At 37.7% G+C, this 19963-nt stretch overlaps 1 protein-coding gene across 1 annotated transcript; it reads left to right on the forward strand.

Moving 5' to 3' along the window:
* The first annotated feature begins 15093 nt into the window (after nt 1-15093).
* On the forward strand, nt 15094-18013 carry igfals (insulin-like growth factor binding protein, acid labile subunit). The gene is made up of 2 exons (XM_044018411.1): nt 15094-15159; nt 15273-18013. The coding sequence occupies exon 2, from the start codon at nt 15278-15280 to the stop codon at nt 17009-17011; it is 1734 nt and encodes a 577-aa protein (XP_043874346.1). The 5' UTR covers nt 15094-15159; nt 15273-15277; the 3' UTR covers nt 17012-18013.
* The last annotated feature ends 1950 nt before the right edge of the window (nt 18014-19963 follow it).

Consider the following 19963-nt stretch of genomic DNA (forward strand, 5'->3'; position numbering starts at 1 on the left):
TAGCTGCGACTAACGTTAGCAGGCTAACATATACGGTACACCTGTTGCTAGAATAAAAATAAAAACACTGCTGTTGTCATGGACAGCCTGGTTAAATGAGGAATAAATGTCCATAAAATGACTTGCATGTGTTAGGCTCAAAGAAGAAGCAATAAGTCTACAGGACATTGAAATGATGCACAATAAATATCAACAGTACGAGTACATATCTCACACACATTTATCTTCATAACAAGCTGGTGATTAAAGACAACACCCACATAGCCTAAGGGAGCAAATGTGGGGTTTTGTTGACTGAAGATGTTGTAAGACACTTTGCCTGATGAAAATACGATCTTTAGGTCCCAATATTCAATCCTTTGTAGCCACATTTACTTGCTGATCCCTGCAGTACACAGTTTTTACTGATTTTCACGCTTCATTCAGACATACGCCTCACACCAACACTCGCTAACGTTGCTAAATGGTGAAGTGAAGTCCGAGTCATTTTTGTTTGTTTTTTATTTACAGAGTAATTTTGCATCATAAATGTAAATACAAAAAACTGAAATATTTTCTCATCCCACCTTAAAACAAACACTTTTATTTTGAAATTCTATGAAGAACTTTTAAGTGGCCCAAAGGTCATTTTAGTTTCAGACACCTGATTTAAATATGGAGTTAAAGTACACATCCCTGGTTGTTACACAAAGAAATTGGTTCTCTAAAAACATTCAGACCAGTGGTTCTCAAAATGTGGTATGTGTACCACCAGTGGTACGCGAGATTCCTCTGGTGGTACTTGGAGGAAAATCAGAAATGTTGTTCTACTGTATATACCAGAGTATGTGTGTAGTAAAGGAAAATAATAATAATAATAGTAATTACAGTCACCATCTTAATCTAATTTCAGCATACCAGTGTGTGAAGTATATGTGAGGAAGAGGGAGAGCAAATTATATTTGGGAATAAATCTGCCTCCTGTGAAAAGTCTGTAGCTGACTTTGACTTTGGCCTATTTACACCACTGTATTTTAACTTTAGTGATAATGGTGTTACTTCGAGAGCTCAGTAATTTCTCAGCTGGTACTTGGTATAAAAAGAGAACCACTGTTTTAGACATTTAATTGAATAAAAAACAACTATACAACATTATTTACCTGCCGTTTCTGGTCAATCTTTAAAATAAAAGCTCAGTTTCAGACACACGTCTGTTTTATCTAAAAGGTTTATGAGAGAAACTTTTTTGTTGTTGTTTTGTTTTTACTGAGCCGAGTTACCGACGCTACCGAGAACTAACAATGCTGTTATTAACTGATTTTTTTCCCAGTCAAGCAACATAGTGGGATTTGCTCGCGCCTGCCTGCCTGCATATCTTACTCATGCGGTCGATTATTTCAAGCGGCCGATGACAAGGTGGCACTTCACAGCTGAGTGGGAAGTGTTAGTGTAAAAGGTTTATTTATGTGTTCTCAAGTCCAGGGCTTAAAAAACAACAAAAAAACAACAACACATATAACAAGGGCATGAATGCGGCAGGTTGTCATCTGTGGGAAGCTGCTAATATTGTTGGACTTACAGTATAACAGTATGCACTATTTTCACAAAAGAATATGTATAGTTAGTGCACCAATCTGTCATTTTCACATATGAGAAATTAGCTGTTTTAATGTTTATTCCACGTTTTTATGTACTTACTCAAACAGTATGGTCACAGGAAGTGTGTCACCGGAATCACTTTTTTATTAATTCAATTACATTAAATAAATCACAAGGTCTAGTGCAACAGTGGTGTATATAATATGTGTTTACACTGCAACATCCAGTGGTTAGAATGCAGCAGCAAATTTTATATTTTAAGATTAAACAAGCACAAGTTAATTATACAGTTCACTGTGATGGCTGCCAGTTATATGTATGTATCGCTGTTGGCTCACAATCTCACCACGTAACTGATCTAACGAATGTTATTGCGTATCTTTATGGACATTACAGACGTACTGTGATGTTGAAGATTTCTTGTCACGCCCTCTATTGTTTTTTTCCTCATGTTGTTTTGCGCCAGAATAATACGACTCGAAATTACAGACGTTCACTTTCGATTTTTTTGTGGTATTTTGAAATTGTTTCAGTGCAATTTGAGAAAGTCCAAGGTTCATGAAACATTTTGTGAATGTGGGAAAACCTTCTCTAAAGTTTCTGTGAAGTTCTAGGGCTGCAACTCATGATTATTTTCATAGTTCTCAAATTTGTTTCGTCCACAAACCAAAATTAATCATTTTCAATGATTTATTTATCATATGATAATATTCACATGTATGAAGCTGAAAATTAATAAATTATCAAAACAGTTGACGATTAATTGAACAATCATTGCAGCCCAAGTACATTCAGCACAAAGTTTGCAGACTTTAACATTCCAGCTGACAGGTAACTGTCCTTTTAAAGTACTTAAAAACACATTTGGCTGATGTTTGATGGGTTATTTTGTTTTCCTGTCTTTTTAAAAACTATGATTTGAGCTGGTACTACTGGCTACTTCCCCCCCACAACAACAACAACAACAACAACACCACAGCAGATGGTATCAACAACATGGACCAGTGCATCCAAATAAACCTCTACTTTTATGATATATTGCAGTTTATGGCAATTTCTGTTCTATTGTGACTCTGCTTTAAAACAAGTGAAGTGTAAACATTAAAAATTATTTTTAATAACTCTCATCTCTTTTCCAGACTTTTTTGTTCCTTGATAATTATTCGGGATGATTGTCATTTTACAACTTTTACCAACTGTGTAGTCAATAATCTGCTCCCACAAATGAGAAATAAACGCCTCACAACATGACTCAGCTAAAATGCTGTTGCTTGTTTTTATTTAATTGTTTACAGTAAGATGTTATGATTGTGTCAAATTTATATTTTTTCTCCTTCTGATATCCAATTCATTGATTTCAGTATTGTATCAGCTCATCCCTAATAATTATGATTATTTGATTGATTTTAATTCCTGTTAAACTACATGTCTTTGTAGGAAATTGATTACTATAGAAAATATTTAGTGAAAAGTTATCGTAACAGCAAAACAATTACAGCTGCTTACTTTGCCAATTCAGAACAAATTTCCAAAGAAATTATTGTTTTTATTGATGAATATGTCAGTTGATTAAGTGATTAGATATAGAGCTATATAGCAAATGTTGACTGGTGTCCTTGACATCTTGTTTTGTCCACAAATCACAGAAAAGCACCAAATAAAGAAGTCATCACATTTAAGAAGCTATTCAAAATTAACTAGTGATTAAATCAAGATTCAAGAAATTCAAGAAATGACATAGCGTTGATTCTGTTTAGTGCAAATACAAGAATAAAAATAGAGAATATAAAATATGTATAAATATCCAAGAAGAGGCAAGGATTTATACATTCTTATCAGCAGAAAATGTAAGACATATTTTTAAAAAATTGGGTCAGAATTTTATAATAATTAATAATCAGTCAGAATGATGTCAGGTAGCAGCATTTAGATACTGTATATATAGTGCGTTAAAGGTAAAGAAAGCAAAAGTGCAGTCTATGGATTGGAGTGCAGTCTGAATGGGAATTTTTCAGACTGATTGACTACTTGCTGCTGCCCTAATAAAGTTAAAAACAACCTCACATTCAGAGACAATTAAAACCTGCATCTGGAAATGTATGTCGCTTCACAGCCCAAACTCCAGATGGTAAAACTTTTCACACCCCCCGCATCTCCCTTCAGTCTGCTGAGGACCTGTTACTGCGGATCACTTCTGTTTACAGCTGCACTTGCAATCAGAAGTCGGGGGTTTTAACGCGCCTCCGGGAGCACAGTCATTTTCTTGAAAACGCCGGGAGACTTTCTTGTTAATTAGCAAATGATGTTGCCTACCATCGCTGTGGTTCCCTATGGAAATTAATTTAGCACAATAACCCAATTCAGTCAGACAGAGGGGTACAGCCGACGTCCTGGTGTGTGTGAAAAGTCCTGATCCTACACAGAGACGACACCAACACTGAGGATTGTTGTCCATCAATCCAGAAGATTGTGCTGGAGTAGGAAACGAAGTAACAGGTTCATCGGGGAGCAAGTGTGTTCACAGCAGCCTGTTTTAATCGCCACTGCGTGAATCTATTACTAAATCTTTAGTAATAGATTTTTGCAATAATAACCCACATGTTCCTGTGGAAATCCCTTCACAACACAGTTGTACACATACGCCATTATCTAGACCAAAGTTGGGTCTAATTGTGTATGAATATTACGAGTTTTAGCTGAGGTGTGAGGAGTTCACCCAGAGGGAGCACAAAGACGTGACGCTGCTATGCCACAAGGAGAAGAGAATGGGGTGGAGTGGCACAGTGGTTAAGACCGGTACCCTGTGTGCGCAAGACATCATGGTCGCAATGGTTGCAAGTTCAACTCCACCCCTGGCTGATTTTACTCAATTCCATTGTAAGTCGCTTTGGATAAAAGCGTCTACTAAATGACATGTAATGTAATGTAATGAGAAAAGCCAGTTGAGGGAATCTTATCAGGATGCCTCCTTAGCGCCCTCTATTGGGGTTTTCAAGCATGTCCAGTTGGGAGGAGACTTCAGATTAGACCCAGCACTTGCCTCGGAATCCTCTGAGGGATAGTTTTCAAATAAGGATGGATAGATTTGACATGAGAGTTAGCTGCGTGTCATGTTTGAACAAGTCTCTCACTGAGCAGTAAATCCAAGTGTCCCAGAACAAATCTCTCTCTGCACAGCCATAATTATTACCAGGATCATATCCACCACACACATACAGACACTTTGTAAACCAAGACTTTGGTCCTGGTCTATATGAATTAGGGCTGTGGCTACAGATTATTTTCAAACAGTCTGTCTGTAAAATGTCAGGGCGTCTTGAAAAATGCTTATTGGCGTTTCCCAAACCTGGAAATGACGACGTTCTTGAATGTCTTGTTTTGTCCTCAAACCAAAATTGTTCAGTTTTAATTCTTTTTTTGTTTTATGGAGCAAAGAAACCAGAAAATATTCACATTTAAGGAGCTGAAAAACCCCAAAACATGCTTTAATTATTGGAAAAAAACAAAAAAAACACTATATGCCAACAACAATAACACTAAAACAACAGATTACTGTTGATTTGAATAAAAATAAAATTAAAATAAAATCAATTATACCCTCACACTTTTACGCGTGTTTATAAAATCATCCTTTTTCTCTCAGGCATAAACTACAAAGCGAGAAAGAGAGGATTCTGAGTGTTTTAATGAGTGAAAACCAGGAGCTAAGAGAGGAGCTGATGTAAATGAGTCTTTCTACAAAAAACAAAACAAAAAAAATTAATGTAGATGTCTAACTAAATTGGACTTTTAAAAGGGCTGGTAAATATGTTATGTTACTGAAATTGTACTAAATTTGGATTTCTCAACGTTGGACTAAAACACCCAGACAATGCAGCCTCAAAACTGGAAACAACTGCTTAATACTAACAAGCTGAAGGGGGTGCAACGCCACCTACTGAATAAAGTCAATAAATAGATTTCCTACTAGTTTACACGTTTAGTGGGACAAGGACAGTAGAAGCATTGAACAGTGTTGTTGAGCTGCAACCTGAGCTCAACTTAATTGTTTCATTACAAAGTAAAAAAAACAAAACCAGTAGACAAGAAGTTGCAAACAAAAGGACAAACTTAATCCGGTGAAAACATGTCCTCCTTAGTGGAGGTAACTACAGGGGAAACAACTTGATTGGTCATAACGTCCACGGCGCTGCAGTCGAACTAGACGGTTAATAAGGGAACAAATTCCCTGCACATGAATAGACACCAGCACGGCGAGAATAGATTGTCGATGCTCCAAATTAATCCATTCCCCAAGCCACTGTGCAGCGTTAACAGAGCCCAGATCATTGTGCTGCTATAAAAGTGAGCGAAGCAGCTTGGAGCAAAAATCAGAGCGACTGCGAAAAGGAGGCACGCTGAGATTAGGAAATGTGGAGCACCTCAGAGAGATGACTCCGCAGCAGACAAAGACTCCGGGAAGCCCTTTAACTCCTGCTCCAGGCAGGAAGAGAGGTCATCTTGTTTTTCTCGGACACAGACTGTTTTTTTCTTGGGTTAAAAGTCTGTGATGCACTGGTGGTTAGCGCAGGAAAAGTCACACCAACCAAGTTAGGTTTTGCTTTCATCTAATCTAAATTTTATTATTTCTAGCTCTGCTTGAGACACGTTGAGAGACGATTGAGAGGTTGGCGGCAGATCCTCTGCCCTGAGTTCAAGGATAGCTTGAAGAAAAAACAAGGGAGCAGTCGTTAACAAAGGCTGCTTATGTTTGTGTTTATTTGTATGAATGTGTGCTTGTGTTAAGAAAGCATAAAAGTGGTGTCAGTGTCAAGGTCCTTTTTAAATTTCACTGCATACCATTCAAATGATCCCCCATTTCACTACATTGCTCTTTTCCTGGCACAATTTCACCTTTTAAAAGTGCAATATGTAACATTAGGCAATGCTTATTTGCAGAAATTGAAAATACTAATAGGCCCGAGCCGTGGTTGGAACAAGGGCCTTTCTGCGTGAAGTTTGCATGTTCTCCCCGTGTGTGCATGGGTTTGCTCCGGCTTCCTCCCACAGTCCAAAAACAAGCAATATGGGGATTAGGTAAATAAGCCACTCTAAATTAACCGTATAGGTTGGAGAGTAAATGGTTGTTTGTCTCTATATGTGGCCCTGCGATGGACTGGCGATCTGTCCAGGGTGTGACCCGATTAATCTGTCTATTAAATCTTCTTGATTAATCGATTAATAATGGAGTTCAGTCCATAAAACATCAGTAAGATGTTGATCAGTGTTTCTCAAAGCAAAAATGTTTCCGTTTTATTGATTTCTTATATATATACATACATATATACATATATATATGGAGCAAAGAAATTAGAACATATTCACATTTAATAAGCTGAAAATGTACAGGATATGAACAAGAATATCCAATGAAAGTTAGAAAAAATCTCACTTTTGTCACAAAAAAACAAGTTGTCAGACACGATTTTTCACGATTGATGGTGTTCCTGACAGATGCCAGAAGTAAAGTAGTTCTCATAGTTCTAATCTTAACTCAACTTTCCTTTGTCTCATCACAATACCAAGGTAGAGAACGATGAGTCATTTCATTTAGCAAAAGTACAAGCTGTCTCGTTTCGGCTAATTTTAGACAAAGAGGCCACTGTCACGTTGTCAAAGTGTCTCCAATCATTATTAAACAGCTCAATGAGGCAGCACATTTTTTGGCAGGTGGGTCACAAGTCTCCTCAGACTATCACAGACTTTTTTGATTTCCCACACCTATTTTCTGGTGCGGCCGCTCCGGTCTCACCATCAGGCGTGATTAACATTTCAATTAAACTGGGCGAACATCTCCACGCTCACGACGTACCATCAGGACGTCCCTCTGTGGCAACCAGCAACTGCACACAAGTGCTGGGATGTAGGACGCTTGTAAATACAGAGGATGAATGTAGACGTTAAATGATTCTAAGAAAAGCTGCTTTAGAAGAATTACTTATACCTAATTCCCACTGGTAAGAAATCCAGCATTAGCCTATCCTGGGTTTAACAGGTTTTTGTCCAGTGGGTTTTCTTTAGGGATGAGCCTTTCATGCTAACTGAACGCTGTGTGTTGCGCTAACGGGAGCAACTAATGAGATGCATTCTTCTGTGTGTGTACATGTGACAGTTTATCAAGTAGCAGTATCACCCAAAAAATGGTGTTAACCCCCAAATGTCAGTGTGTAATTCAAACACTAGTTTCGAGAAATCTCACTTCTAAAAACAAACTTTTAATTCCCCCAATGGTGTGCCTGTTGTAGCTGTGCTAACGCCTTGTGATAATTACGGTGGCCTTGAAGTGCAAATCACCTCCACAAATAGGAAAATACAACAACATTAACAGAAAACACAGTGACAAAAGTTATGTTTCTCATTCTGTTTTCTGCTTTTGTTGTTCTTTCAGTTAATGTTGTTGTGTTTCCTGCTTTGACTGTTGTGGTTTAAGTTAGTGTAGTTGTGGTTTAAGTTATTGTAGTTGTGTTTTAAGTAAATAGTGTTGTGTTCTGCTTCTGTTGTTGTGTTTTAAGATAATGTTATAATCAAGCGAATAATCACACACTCATGTCCATCCATAGTTTAGTTTCCATCAGCTTTGGCATGTTTTTAGCCAACCTTACTTTTTGGAACCAGGGACGGTGCCTGATATTTTAAAACCAATACATTACTTCATTTTACTCTATTAGCACCGGAAAATTAATAATTTGCCGTTGAGTGTAAGCAAGGAGACCAAAGTAAAAGATGTGAGCTGGATATAACTCCTGTCTTAACTTGTGTTTCTGACTTCACATTTCACGCACAGCCTGAAACAAACACCACACACAGAACAACCACTGATAATGAGAGAAGGTAGGTTCAAAAGTATCAGAGAAACTGGCAAGACACAGACACAGAGAATCGCATGTCTTTGTTTGACCGCAGTTGATCACGAAATGTCACGCAGGGTTAGAGATGGTGGAGGTTGTACTGATGAAATGTAAAAATCAGCTTTTGGTTTCATAGATACTTGGTAGATGTGGGAAAATTAAACCAGTTCCTACATTATTCTGTTATTATTACACTAGTACTACTTATACGACCCTGTTTTACCATTTTATTGGATTATATGCTTACATTAAGCAGATCTATAGACAGAAGACTTCGCCTTATTCACCTGCTGAGGCGCGGGTGAAAGACAAACAGAGAATAAAGCGTATGATTTTTGTCTCATGCGCGGATACAAAATCATCCAACGAGTACTAAAATAAATTCATATTTGTGTGCTGCTGCAGTCCCCGTCTGACTATTAAAATATTCCCCACATCCCACAGCCACCGTGTTATTTTTTAAATTATTGACCTACACTTCTGCCCAAAATGTATTCGCTCCACTACCCTAAATGCGAAACAGGAGCCCTGGGCTACAGATTGATGGCACATGGCCATTTTCCATCACCTTGCAATGACGCACACATTTTTCACCTGTTTATGTTTAATGGACTTGAACCACTTTAGGAAAAACAAGGGGTTCTGAGGAATTGGTGTAAAATCGTAGCTCTTATCGGTCACAACTCCATTATTAGCGGTATATAAAAACAGAAATCCTTCATTTTAGTTGTATTTTCTGCAACTAAACGAACACAAAACGGATCCACAGTTGCTGTCAAACCCGTCACACAATGCAAATGCCGTCAGACACTTGGGTGATATTTGCACCAGCTGAGACTGATGCTACATGTGTGTTCGTGTTTGGCCCAAATATAATATGAGACGCCACCGTCGCTGAAATTAAATCACTCCGTCACCTGCACACAGCTGCAGAAGAAATGAAATTCTCAACCTTTAAAATGACATGCAGATGGAATATAAGGCAACTGAAAGATGTTGCGACTCTCATAACCACGAAATTGTAGAGCCATTGCGAAGAAAAAAAATTGAATTAAGTGTAATCTTTGTCGTGCTACGTCCATGTGATATATATTTTATACAGTAGGGCTGCAACGATGCATTTTCATACTTGAAAATAGTGTTTTTTCAATAATTAAAACATGTTTTCTAATTTTTTTAACTTTTTTTTTTCTTTGCTCCATATAACAAAAGAAATCATTCAAATGGATTCATTTTGGTTTATGGACAACACAAGTCATTGGAGAACATCAACATTTCCAGGTTTAATTAACAATTACTGACATTTTACAGACCAAACAAGTAATTAGATTAATCAAGAAAATAATCCAAAGAGTAATCAAATCAAATTAGTTAGCAGCTCTAATGTACAGTTAAACATAATGAACACATGAATGAGTGATGCAAAAGAGGCTACAGGTTCTCTTTTGTCCTCTCCTCCATGGGGGTGATTCAGAACCTGGCAGCAGATTCAGGCGGTCTTCAGTGAGCGTTTGAGTGTGTGAAATGTGTCTCACCTGTGTCTTCTGCTTGGCAGTGGAAGCTGATATATCCTCTTGTGTGTGGTGTGTTCAAGGTTGTTCTGCAAAGTCAAAAATGTAAATGAATACACAGCATATACCTCCAAATAAGGGGAAAAAAACATAGCCAACATAGTGATATTTGCATTATTTTACAAGGGATATAGTTAGTGTTACAGTCAAAGAAAGCAATTTTGGTCACTATTGACTCACGAAATGAAAAAAACCCACAAAGCTTTTTTAAGGTTAAAGGTCAGAGAGAACAGGGAAAGACCATGAGAAGTGGTGTAGTAACTCACCTCAACAGAGCCTGACCAATATGGATTTTTCAGAGCCAAATTATACAAATATAAATCTGCTGATTAGTCTATGAAAATTATACACTGTGGGCACATAAAATGTAAGTTTGTATGGGATGTTGCATCACAAATCTAATAAAAAAAACAGTAATGCACAGTAAAAAATAATAAAGTAGAAAAAATATAATTGCAGATCTTGTCTAATATTCACTCATATGAATCACTAGTTTCGACATTTAAATTTGTATTTTTAAATTAATTATGTGTTTTTTCTGTTTTCATGTTACAGACAGTAGTGTGTTTATGTGTGTGTGCGCCTGGTATTCCTTATGTTGTGGGGACCGAAATATGTTAACATAGTCACATTATGGGACAAAAATCAAGTCCCCATATATAAATTACTACATTTTAAGGTAAAGACAAGTTAGGAAGTTGAGGTTAGGGTTAGACCAGTATTAATAAGGGTTATGGTTAAGGTCTCCGGGAAATGAATGTAAGTCAATGCAATGTCCTCTGAAGTCCTGGAAACCAGTGTTTGTGTGTGTATTAGTGTGTGTGTGTAGTTCACACATCTAGCTGCTGGAAGAACCTAATTACATAATTAGGTCACGAGTTGCAATGACTCACTCCTCAGCCCCCGTCACAATCATTCCCACTAATTCCCGAAAAGAACAGTGGCTCAGAGATCCGGCAAACCTTCCAGATGTCGAAAAACAAGTCTCCTCACAGGAAGCTTCCACTCGACAGTGGTTATAAATAGCCACTGCAGGTGTGTTACAAAGGTTCATATGAACCTACGGTCACTTCCGTGAACAGGTCAGCTCTATAGATACAGTAGGTTTGTATAAATTGGCTTGAAAGGGATAAACTAGAGTCCAACTATCAGCCAGACGATTGTCAGCATTGACCGAGTGTCAGTCGGTGTCAAATAAGGAATATAAGTCGATTATACCACATTGAGGCCTTAAAAAGAAATTAGGTGGATTAAACCTTTCCACTTGGTAAAAGAGAGAACAAATAAGGAGAGAGAGATGTGTGGACATTGCTAAAGCATGATGATACAGAAAATGTCCCCCTTTTGTGACTCGTATGCATCACTATACACTATGTGTGCTTTATTTAAAAGAGCTGACATCAATTAATAAAATCGATGGAGGATAAAATGGCAGACAGATGGATGGATGGAGGGATGGATGTATGGACATTACCATTTATTTTGTAGAACATGATTGTCTGCTCAAGAGGACAACTTGAGCAGACAGAAGTTTTTTCCTTCTCCTTAAAACATCACTGTTGTCTTTTTCTGATTAGAGGGCAAGGATACAGGCCAAGCTGAACTGACCACACCCCCTGCTGCTAGGCAATTACATCCAGTCTGATCAAAATTTGACAGTATTTCAGATGGGATAAAAAGTTTGCCTTTGAACTGTAATTTTGTGCTCAAAATGCAGTCTGTAATAGTAGAACCCCTTAAAATCCAGCAGAGGGCGCATGTGAGGTTTCTAACAATATCATATGGCAATGACAGCATCTTGGAGATACAAGCAAGATATATAAGTGATATGTAAGTGTTCCAGGGACATATTTGCACACTGAGCATGTGTTCTCATTCACGATCAGGTATGACAGACTTGTGTTTCTGGTGAATAATATCAGAAATTAAGATTGCTGTTTGTCTATCGGTTCTATAGAACCCATGTAACATTATTACGTTTTAGTCAAAAGCTGTTGGAGCTTCCTCTTGTTGTCTGTGAGTTTTCCGTTCATCCTACTCTAAGTGTTGTATGCTAAAGCAGCACTGTTAACAAAGAAAAAAATGTATTTAAAAGTAATGAAAACTGAGCTGTTGGTGGCAAAATGTGTTTGCTCGGATCATTACAAATGTATTCATACTTGATTTTTGTGCAGTGTCTTGGTGACAAAAGTTACATACTAGAGTTTTAATAGACCACATTTGTAAATCTTGCTTGATGATCTGGAAGTGACAGGAAACAAAGCAGGAACCACCTACAGATTATGTAGAAACGTAGAAGCTCCCTAACCACATTTTTATGAATTAAAACAGTATGTTTTTATATTTTTCTAACAATTATCAAATACAATGACAACTGGTTTGCACACGTACCACCAGTATAATGGACTCTTTCACTTTTGTTTGCAGTAGAGTGAAGGAGGCAGTGTTATGGTGGTTTCAGACCCTGATCAGTATGCATCCGTCACATTCAGACTGACACCATGCCTTCCAGGCCTGTCCACCTCTGCTGAGGTAGCGTAAACATTTATCCCCAAGTAGTGAAGCAAGATGCAGCCCAGTCAAGCATTTTACAGCCACAGCAGCAGAGTCTGACACTAACTATTACGACTCCGCTCCTCCACTCACGAGGCCCACAGCAACTGACAAACCTGGAAACATTTGAGTGCCGTGGAATGAGCCAATTAGAGGTGTTTGTCAGCGGAGAAACAATCATGGAATGACGCACTGGGGCATCAATTCAGTGTTTTATTTTTTTACTGAACCAACAGTATAAGCTGTAGTTCTTATGTGTTTATAAAATGATTTAATTGTGAATTAAAATAATAATAATAAAAACACTCAATTCAACCATTAAGCAAAGACAGTGAGAACTTTCTTGTTCAGCTCTGATCATCTACTACTTGAAGAACGTGTTCTTCTTGCCTGTGGTTGGAGATAAATAACTCTAACCCTAAATCTATATACAATATTTAGTTATTTAAAAGAGGAATAGGAAAAAATAGAAAATTGGCTAAACATAATCTGCAACAATTATTGGCTGCCCTGATTTCTAAAAATTGGCATCGCCCACAGAGATCCCAATATCTGTCGGATCCCAAATTGATATTTTTCCCAAAATCTCAACTCTCACTGTTAGTGACATTATATTGTTTCCCTTAAAGTAAGTTTTTCTTCTTTTTTTCTTCTATTTTTATTTATTTTTGTGTGACAACTGTATCGCATCTTCTCCCCTTAATGTTATTTCTTGTCATGCACTGCAAACCTGCACAGGTTCCCCCCGGAGGAAAAATAATGATCTCTGAAATAAACTGTTGAAACTATTCCTGGTGAAGACTGAAAGTCATTATCATCTATAATCTACCTGAAGAATTACACCCAGCTCAATCTCTATCATACACTGAATAGTTTTCCTTAAGATGAAGCAGCAGAGACTTCTTCTGAGTTTCAGGCCTACAGTGCTCTCTAGTGGCAGGAGACATTAAAATGAATTCAGGACTCCGATAATCAAACTTATTTTGGTGCCATATTTGGACAATTTTGGTCTTTTTCATGACACATGTTGTTAAAAACCCAATTTCTTAGTGTATTCCATTGCAAAACCATATTAAAAATTGAATGAATGCTATAGAAAAACAGAAATGAATAATGAATCACATCAATATCACCACAATTCTGTAGAAATGATGTGAGATTACTTATTTTAGACTGTAACTGAACTAGTCATCTTAAATCTATCCTTGTGATATAACATGATAAACAAAAATAAATCATCACAATATCAAGTTAATTGTGTTAATTATGTGTGTATATATACTGGTTTTCTTTGTGCCGAACAAGTGCTGACATGTCAATTAATGACATTCATGTACAAACACACATCGTTATCTGGGTTTTGGTTTTGTCCTTACGAGCATGACCAGTTCACGGTTGACTAAAAAGGACTTGGGTACAAACAAAAAGAGTAAACAGAAAGTTAGTCATTACAGTAATCGATAAGGAAATGCACCTCAGAGACTGACCACTGTCAAAGACATGAATTAAACAAAAATGACACCAGCAAAATCTAAAAAAATTTCAATTTTGGTCCTCCAGCAACGAGTTTCCTTTAAAATAACTTAAAATACTCAACATTTTAGAGAAAACATTGCTGGAGGACCAAAATATACCACATCAAATGTAGATTTTTACCATTATCCATAAAATGACTCAACTATATTTGAATAAAGTTAAGTTAACTCATTAATCAGCACATCCTCATCTTCCTTCCTCTTCCTTCATATGCTGAGGGAAAGTCTTTTTTGATTCCTGCTCTTCCTATTTTCTTTCTTTCATGTATTGTTGTTGTAGTACACTATTGTTAGCTGTACAGTTCAGTGAGATTTTGTATTTTGACTTGTGTCTGTCATTGCTGTGTATTTTCTTGTGCAAAATAAATCAAAATAGTCTTCTGAGTGGCCTCATAATTGAACTACTTCAGATACTAATTTGCTAAAAGGTTTAGTACAAGCAAAACATACTCATGACTACTGATTAACTAAAACAATTATGTCATGGCTTCAGTGCACTGGGTTCATTTTATCTCTCTTCCATTGTATGTCAGTTAAAATCTACAGTAAATGCACTCAGTGACAGGGACCTGACTTTAGTCAACACCAAAGGTCACTTACATATAATCCCTTATTAGGTTGCTAACTCTGTATGTGTGAGCCACATTAATAATAAAAGGGTATCATGCCCAACTTGTGACATTCTGCTTGATTACATTCACATCTAATAACTAATAAGACAATAAAATGGATTTCCTGAATTTTATATTTAATTGATATTAAAGACTTTTGATTTTTGATTTGACAACTTCTACGTTGATATTAGTGACAGGAGGCAAAATAATTCTATGATCTATGATTAAGAGGAAACTGGGGGAAAATGTAAAACTGATCTGAAACACACAGCTCATGCCCGGTGGAAGTGAACGGGTTAAAAATAGTACACATTCAGTGCACCTGCCACAGGATTTTCAGCCTTTCCATTCAGTATACAAACAATTGCACAAGTCATTCGTCTTTCACAGTCTGACCACCTTAAATCAAGACCTCTCTAAGGTAAGGGAATACATTTTGACCTCACATTTTTAAATTCTGCATTAACAGCTACAGTGTGTACATGTAGTTTGTGGTGACTTTACAGAGTTTATATTTGACTATTCTGTCCCCAGCTGTTATGAAAACCATTGTGCTGTTGGTGCTGTGGGTGCTGGGGACGTCACTGGTGTTGCCAGACCCTGACACAGCCGGAGACAAGGCGACTGAAGAACCTGTTCCGTGTTCTAAGGGATGCACCTGTCTGCACGATGACTACAGCCTGGAGCTCAACATGTACTGCAGTGCTCGCAACTTCACTCAAGCACCGTCGGACATGCCGACGTCCTCTCACTCTCTCTGGCTGGATGGCAACTTGTTCACCTCACTCCCCGCGATGTCCTTCAGGGACCTTAACAACCTGAACTTTCTGAATCTGCAGAATGGCCAACTCGTGACACTTGACCCTCAAGCTTTCAAAGGACTGCGTTCACTAGCACACATTCATCTCGAACGAAATTCCCTCCGTGCGTTACCAGGTGCAGTGTTCCAGAACACACCCAACCTTGCTTCACTTAGTCTGCACAACAACCAGCTTACCCGTATTGAGGAGAGGCTGTTTGCCGGACTCTCACACATGTGGATGCTCAACCTTGGGTGGAACTCAATAGCAGTCTTGCCAGAGATGGCATTCCACGACCTGCAAAGTCTACGAGAGCTCATCCTCGCAGGGAACAGACTCGCTTACTTGCAGCCGCAGCTTTTCCAAAATCTTGCTGAGCTTAAAGAGTTGGATCTAACGGGGAATTACCTCAAAGTCATCAAAGCGAACGTGTTTGGTAAACTCACAAAACTGCAAAAGCTGTACCTGGCCCAGAATCAGATTGTAACAGTGACAACTCGAGCTTTCACTGGCTTGAAGTCACTCAGATGGCTGGATCTCACTAACAACAGACTGACTTCTCTACACGACGACACATTCTCGGGCCTGCTCAGTCTCCATGTACTGCGTCTCTCCAACAACTCTATCACCGGAATTAGGCCCAGGACCTTCCGTGATCTGCAGTACTTAGAGGAACTACGGCTCAGTTACAACAGGATCCGAGTCCTGGGGGAGAGGATCTTTGAAGGACTTGGTCATCTGGAGGTCTTAGAGCTGGAGCACAACCAAGTGCAGGAGGCACAGGCAGGCAGTTTCACGGGTCTCTCTCATGTGGCTGTCATCAACCTGTCTGGAAGCTGCTTCCTCAGTCTGCCAGACCAAATCTTCAAAGGTCTGCCAAAGCTTCACAGCCTCCATCTGGACCGAGGCTGCCTCACAAAGATCACATCTCAAGCTTTTACTGGACTTTCAGGTCTGAGGAGGCTTTTCTTGCAGCACAACAACATTTCTGTGGTGGAACGTCAGAGCTTCGTACATCTGGTGGGTTTACTGGGACTCGACCTGAGCTTCAACAAGCTGGAGGTTCTCACAACCCACACGTTCTCTGGCCTCAGGAACTTGGAGTACCTGCTTTTATCCAACAACGACTGTCGACAGTTTCTGCAGAATGGCACAAAGCAGCTACTTCCGAGGCTGCGCTATCTGGACCTGAGAGCCAATGCCTTGTCAAGCATGGTCCCCGATTTCCCTGAGCACATGGAAAAACTTTTGCTGACTGGAAACAGCTGGAAATGTGACTGTAGCACGCTGGCACTCAGAAACTACAGCTTGAGAAATCCGTCAGTGATACCTCGGCGTGTGGAGACCCACGCAGAGGGTGAAGAGCCCGACACAACCATCACCATATACAACAATATCACATGCAACAGCCCACCACATCTAGCTGGTCAAGACCTACGAGATATTGACAACGAAAACTACGAAAGCTGCTAAACTGATACATCGTCATGTCATGTAAATCACACAATATCCAAATTACTCAGTTTCTGATTTCAAGACTGAAATTGTATCGATTTGATTTATTTTTTAAATTCCTTTCACCTGACCATGCCTGTAAAACTGCTTCAAAGCTGAGGTTTGCAAAGTATAGTTCTAAAATTAAAAGTATAAACAACCCATATTACACCAGCTTTAAGGATATGTACACAAAGCACATTTTTCATTGTCGGTGAACTTGATGTCACCATTTCGTAGAAAAACAGGAGGAACTAATCCACAAAATACGCTTTTATGTAGATTTAAGAATAATATGGACTGCAAAGAAGTATGTTTTACCACTGTGGTGGCGTTGCTCGATGTGACCAGACTGCAGGAGCTATAAAAAAATATTGTGGTGATGCATTTTAAGTATCTTTAAAGGTATTTTTAAACAATGTTTAAGATTGTAAACTACTTGAATCTCCATTCAGTGCCATTGAACTCAGAGAATATCAATGTTACATAACAATGTGATTTCCGTTGCTGGGGTCATGGCCTACAAAAATGGACTTCAGAGGACTCTGAAAAACATTGGCATAGTCGTGTAATTTGAAATGGAAACATACAGGTGACTTTTTAGAAAACCCCACAAATCTCATTCAAAACTGAGAGCAACAAAGTGAAATTGTCATGCTACTAAATTTTAAGTTAAAGTTATTTATGTGGCTGGGATGGATGGTTATTGACAGGAAATATACATGCACAGTTCAAGCACTAAATGGTGTGTGTGTATAAGTAAAGCTCCATGTTTTTTCCCTTTAAAAGATGTTCTGCTGAGAAAATTGCCTTAAAAGTGCAATAAATGTGTTAAAAATACTGAGTCTCCACTTTGATAGAGACTAATATGAGTTTCTCTATTGCTGATGGCAACACTACTTTATATTTCTTCTCCTGACAAAGTATAATCAATCATCATAATACAAAAATGTTAACTTAGAAAAAACATTTATTCTCTCTGATCTGCATACTTATTTTTTTTAATACGTTAATAAACAAAACAAAACACAAATACAGTATATTTTGTCTGCAATGCACTTACACATCCTAATAACATAATAATTAGTACATAAAAAACAAAAAATAGGTCAGATAAATGTCAAGTTTTACAGAATATACCTTTGAAAATTTATAACCGTCATAATAATCACCTGATTATGTAAATAAAAATTATTTAAAAAAATAAATAAACATATTTATAAGTGTTTCTTACACACAGGTTTGCGCAGCTACACTTTTTGGGACAATGCAAAGCAGTAGTCTCAGGGTCTAAGTCAAACTTTTTGAGAAAAAGACATAGCAAAATTATATGTATGATGATATTTCACATCATTTTAAAATGTGTTTGTTTTGATATGGAAGTATAACAAGTGTACAATATAGAGATTTTTTAAATTTATTAATTAATCTATTATTTAAAAAAACATACAGAAATAACTCAACACAACTTGATGTAATGACAGGCCACATGAAACTAACAGGAAAAAGGGTTATTCCTCATTAAATTCAAAGTTTTTGCAGAATTTAAATTTTTTATTTACCAAAGAAAAAAATTGTTAACCACATCCGGTTTTGTATGTGCCAGTGAGGATTTGTTTGGATGTGAAACAAAAAACAAAACATTGAAGTTATAATAACAATAAAATAAACGTGTGTAATAAATAATAAACACACACATGAATCATATAAAAAAATATGTACCTGGAAAACAGTAGAAAACATCTCCTCTCAACGAAATCCTTCAGGCTCTTTCGACGGTTGTAGCAACAGTACCTGGAAAAGGTGAGTGACTTTAGCAGACCAGCTAACTAGCCGGCTAGCAGTCCGTGTTATAGTGAACGGCACATCCAGTTTAAGCTACATTTATTAGAAAAATAACACGTTTACACAAACTATGTACGTGTCTTTATACACTATGTGTAACTATAATGATATTAACCGACCGCGGACATCTCAAAGCTACGATGTTTTTTGAGGGTTTTTTGGGATGCACTTTTAAACGTTGCATTCACGTTCTCCGCGAAAAGTCCAACGTCGTCCGACAGTGGTACGTTCACGTACTTTTAAGTCGGACCGAGAGGAAAAAACGTTAACATTAAGTGAAAATACGTCAGATATTTTAATGCAGTTTTAGTTATTAGAGTTGAGTAAAGATTTGTTAAGGCAATACATTTGCTCAGGTATTTTTGTCTTACATTGCGTTTGGTGTCTTTGGAGAGTTGTATCTCAGCCACTTGGGGTGGCATTAATGTTAATTTTATCCAGTCGGGGGGGGGCAACATTGTTAGCATGCAATAAGTATGAGATACTAAGTCATACTATTTTACAATTTCGACTCACTATCTAGTATGTGTAATTTGTGTTCGCTGTTTTCAATGAGGCAAAACAACACATTCTTCCAAAACAACTCAACAAATGTTTCATAATGTTATTTATGGATACAATGACAGTTGCCAAAATCTCAACAATTGGGCAATGCCAAAAACAAGTGAGGGACAGTTTCTGGGCAATCATTACAAAAGGATGTTTCCTTAACTTTGTTTGTAATTAGATATCTGTTTGGAAGAAGCCAAACCTTTTTTCCATGGAGTACAATTTTGTTGTTGATAGAATGATTGGACAAATAAACTTTCCCAACAGGTGCGTCAGCTGAAGATAAACAGTTGTTCAACATCAACACACAAGCTGGTGCTTCTTCATCAGTTGCCAGTGATGGCCTCAGATGAAGACACAAAATACTGATTTATGTGGCTTTTTAATTATGTAATTGAGATTAAAATGAAGGGATGAAGGGATGAAGGGATGTGAACAGGTTTGTTGTCGCATTCAAAGTAGTAAAAAAAGTTGTTCCCCTGCCTGATTTTTTTGTTTGCGATTTAAATTTTATTTTGCCTTTTACTTAGCCAGAGT

The sequence above is a fragment of the Solea senegalensis genome, unplaced genomic scaffold (assembly GCF_019176455.1).
Source record: "Solea senegalensis isolate Sse05_10M unplaced genomic scaffold, IFAPA_SoseM_1 scf7180000017154, whole genome shotgun sequence".
Taxonomy (NCBI): Eukaryota; Metazoa; Chordata; class Actinopteri; order Pleuronectiformes; family Soleidae; genus Solea; species Solea senegalensis.